The sequence below is a fragment of the Daucus carota genome, chromosome 1 (assembly GCF_001625215.2).
Source record: "Daucus carota subsp. sativus chromosome 1, DH1 v3.0, whole genome shotgun sequence".
Classification (NCBI taxonomy): Eukaryota; Viridiplantae; Streptophyta; class Magnoliopsida; order Apiales; family Apiaceae; genus Daucus; species Daucus carota.
Window position 1 is genome coordinate 9,068,696 of NC_030381.2, and position 3,307 is coordinate 9,072,002.

At 33.6% G+C, this 3,307-nt stretch overlaps 1 protein-coding gene across 1 annotated transcript; it reads right to left on the minus strand.

Moving 5' to 3' along the window:
- Positions 1 to 1,712: 1,712 nt before the first annotated feature.
- Positions 1,713 to 2,210, minus strand: LOC108198087 (chaperone protein dnaJ 20, chloroplastic). Its single transcript, XM_017365869.2, has one exon. It carries the CDS (start codon positions 2,208 to 2,210, stop codon positions 1,713 to 1,715), a length of 498 nt encoding a protein of 165 aa, XP_017221358.1.
- Positions 2,211 to 3,307: the final 1,097 nt, after the last annotated feature.

The following is a 3,307-nucleotide window of genomic DNA, read 5'->3' on the forward strand; positions in this document are numbered from 1 at the left end:
TTCTATCTCTCTTCCTCACTGTTTATTTCTCTCCCCTGGCTCAGTGCATCCTCATTGTCTCCCGCCGTTCTCTCTCCCCTCCCTCTCATCAAATTTTTAGCCTCTAAGAGATGAATTATTGATTAGGGTTTCAAAATTTGGAAAAATCAAAAGTTGAATCTGGCTCGATTAAAGATATCATATAGATGTATGCATATGATTTTGTGTATATGTCTGTATGTGAGATTGCGTTGTTGGTTAATTAAGATTATTAATTAATTGTTAGTTGTCGTGGTTGTTGAGTTTGATTTTTTAGTTGCCTTTGTGGTTGCTTTTCTAATATTATTATTGGCCCCGCAGAGGCACTTTCTGCAACTTACTATGCAATTTAACATATTTTTAATAATTTTTTTAAAGTTACATTTGTAGTTGCAAATATGGTTGCTCGTAGCAGAAGTAGTTGCATATGCAAAATCGTATTTTTGCATAAATAAATTCGAAATTTGTATTTTTGCAATGTTCTTTAAAGCAAGATAGTATTTTCGCAAAAATCATTCTAGACATTGGTATTTATGAGAAAACCCAATATATATTTATAATTTAAAATTTGACATAGATAAAATAATATAGGTATGACCACAACTATCTAATAAAATTATAGATTATCTATATATTTGGTGATCATAATTTAGTTTATTATATACCATTGACATTTCCTAAATTTTTTTTAGCAATATATACATATATATACTTGTAAGTATAATCATATATTATAATATATGCGATTTCTCATGTAAAATCAAATATAATAAATTGGTAATAGTGAAAAACAGTAAGAACTTGGAATCTTAAAGCGTGTATCATCCTAACAAAAATATATTAAATATAGTTAAAATAATAATGACGAAATAGAAAAAAAAATTATCGAGATTAACATGCAATGCGAATGACTCTCTCAAAAAAAAAAACATGCAATACGGATTAGAGATACCATATACAATCGCGTTATAGGTAGTGTTTATCAACATCAACTTTCCGCGGAAAAGCTGGTGGAAAAATTATTTGGTTAATCTAAAAACAATGTTCCTAAATCGTCTTTTTAACAAAAAGCTCTTTTTCAACTTTTATCGGAAGTAATTATAGATTTCATTATCAAATCTCATAAAAATATTATTTTATATATTTTTACTCACAATATGTCAATATAAAAAGATTACATGAATCTTCCGACAACACTTTTTTCATCTGACACTTTTTATGACAGCACAATTATGAAAGCACGATAACTTTTAACAGCAACCAGCAGCTCTACCATATTCATCCCCTCATGAATTTAACCACACGCCCATTTCTCGGAAAGACTCAAATTATTACTCTTTTCCTTTTCAAGAAAGAATGGCTATATTTCTCGGAAAGACTCAAATTATTACTCTTTTCCTTTTCAAGAAAGAATGGCTATATTTTATGTTGGCCTTGTTTCTGCAGATTCATTCACACTGAGTTCTAGCCATACCAAACATGCATAACCGTTTTATACACTTGTGACGTAGCAAAAAATAGGCACAGGTTACAAATTCAAAGAACTTCATGTGCATAATTTATTGAACTTAGCGGAACTCGTCTGAGTTACAAAATGATCAGAAACAAAGAATACTGGAGTTCAAAACAAATGAGTGAATGTTAATGACAAACGTTTATCAAGTAACTGAAGTGACAATCCATTAGCTCGAAATTTATAAGGCAAACGAGTTTTTCTTCTCTGATTTATCCAGAGACCGTTTTCTAAGTCCACTGAGTTGTCGTTCCCACACTTTCTTCGAAAATCCGTCTCTTTTACCTTCATAAAGATAGCTACCTCCGAAGGAATCAACTAAACTCATCTCATAATCATACATTTGTCGGGAAGCCGGATCAGAAAGGGTATCGTAAGCTTTCCGAATCTCCACGAATTTTCGCGTCGATTCTTCTCGGTTCGATGGAGGACAGACATCAGGATGATATTCGAGAGCCTTGCTTCTATAAGCCTTCTTAATTTCTTCAAACCCTACATTTTCCTTGGAGTTGAGAGAAAGTAGTTCATAGAAGTTGGCTCTCTCTTGTTTCGTTCCCATCTCCTTCACTCTGCATGATACTTTATTCACCTTGAAACCGCTACTTGATACGGTTTTCGACTTGTACAGATACGGAACACTTTTCACCGTATCGATATTTAGTTTTAGAGAGATTTCCATTATGTGTAAGAGACTGGAGAGAATTTAAGTCAGAGAGATATGAATTGAAAGAGAGATTATGGAAGTTGGTCGATTATATAGGAGCCTGAGACCAAACACTTGCAATTAAAATAAAATAAAATGCTAACAAACGGAGGAATAGTACTAAAGAAATGATTAAACAAAGGTAGGTTAACGCGGCTCGTACATAAAAAATTTCATTGAATGTAAAATTAACTTTAAGTGAGTCCTCTTTGGCATTTAAAAATATTAATCTATTCGAGGATTCGGTAAGACCGCACGTACGCGTACCCTCTTCGTTCCCACGGCCTACTTTGTCAAGACTTCCTCCGTAAATAAGCTGTAAATTTCCAAGAAACATATACAATGTCACAACCTGTAATATGGTAATATATTAATTAAATGTTCTATGCAATATAGAAGATACAATTTGTCCCGGGGCTAAATTAGTTTTTCACATGACTAGCTCGGGCAATCATAGGTAATTTATACTCCCTCCGTCCCTCCCATTTCTTTACACTTTCTTTTTTGGGACGTCCCATCCAATTTTTTACATTTCAAAACTTACTCAAAATAGTCAATGGGTTCCATCACTTCTTCACTTTTATTTCCTTTTCACACTACTTTTACTTCACCATCTTGATAAGAAATGGGACGGAGGGAGTATAAGATAAGCGTTTAAATTGCATTTTAAAACAAAAGGACAAGAATTTAGTGTGCAGCTGTATCCCATGGATGCATGAATGTACCCACACGCACGTTTACCAGACAAACAAAATGAAAGAGTTGTTAGATTTTTTGCCGGCCGGCATTTTGCTGAATTTTTAGTGAGGAGGGTTACACGAAGTTTCATCAGTTTAGACTTTAGACCCATCGTCAAGAACAAAGTTGTAGGCCTTTCTTAATTAGTTTCTTAATAGCTAAGAGCAGGTTGAGGTATGGAATTAAGTTACTAATCATGATCTGGAGAATCTAGTCCTTCACTTAATTATTCCGCTGCAAATAAATTAATCCCAGATGTTTTGTCCTGATTTGCATATTTGTCAATTCAAGCAACGACATGAGGGCCTCCAGCCTGGTCCTGGGCTGCTACGAGA

Excerpts from the sequence above, each read along its gene's own strand:
- LOC108198087 (XM_017365869.2), bottom strand. The coding sequence starts at position 2,210 with ATGGAAATCTCTCTAAAACTAAATATCGATACGGTGAAAAGTGTTCCG.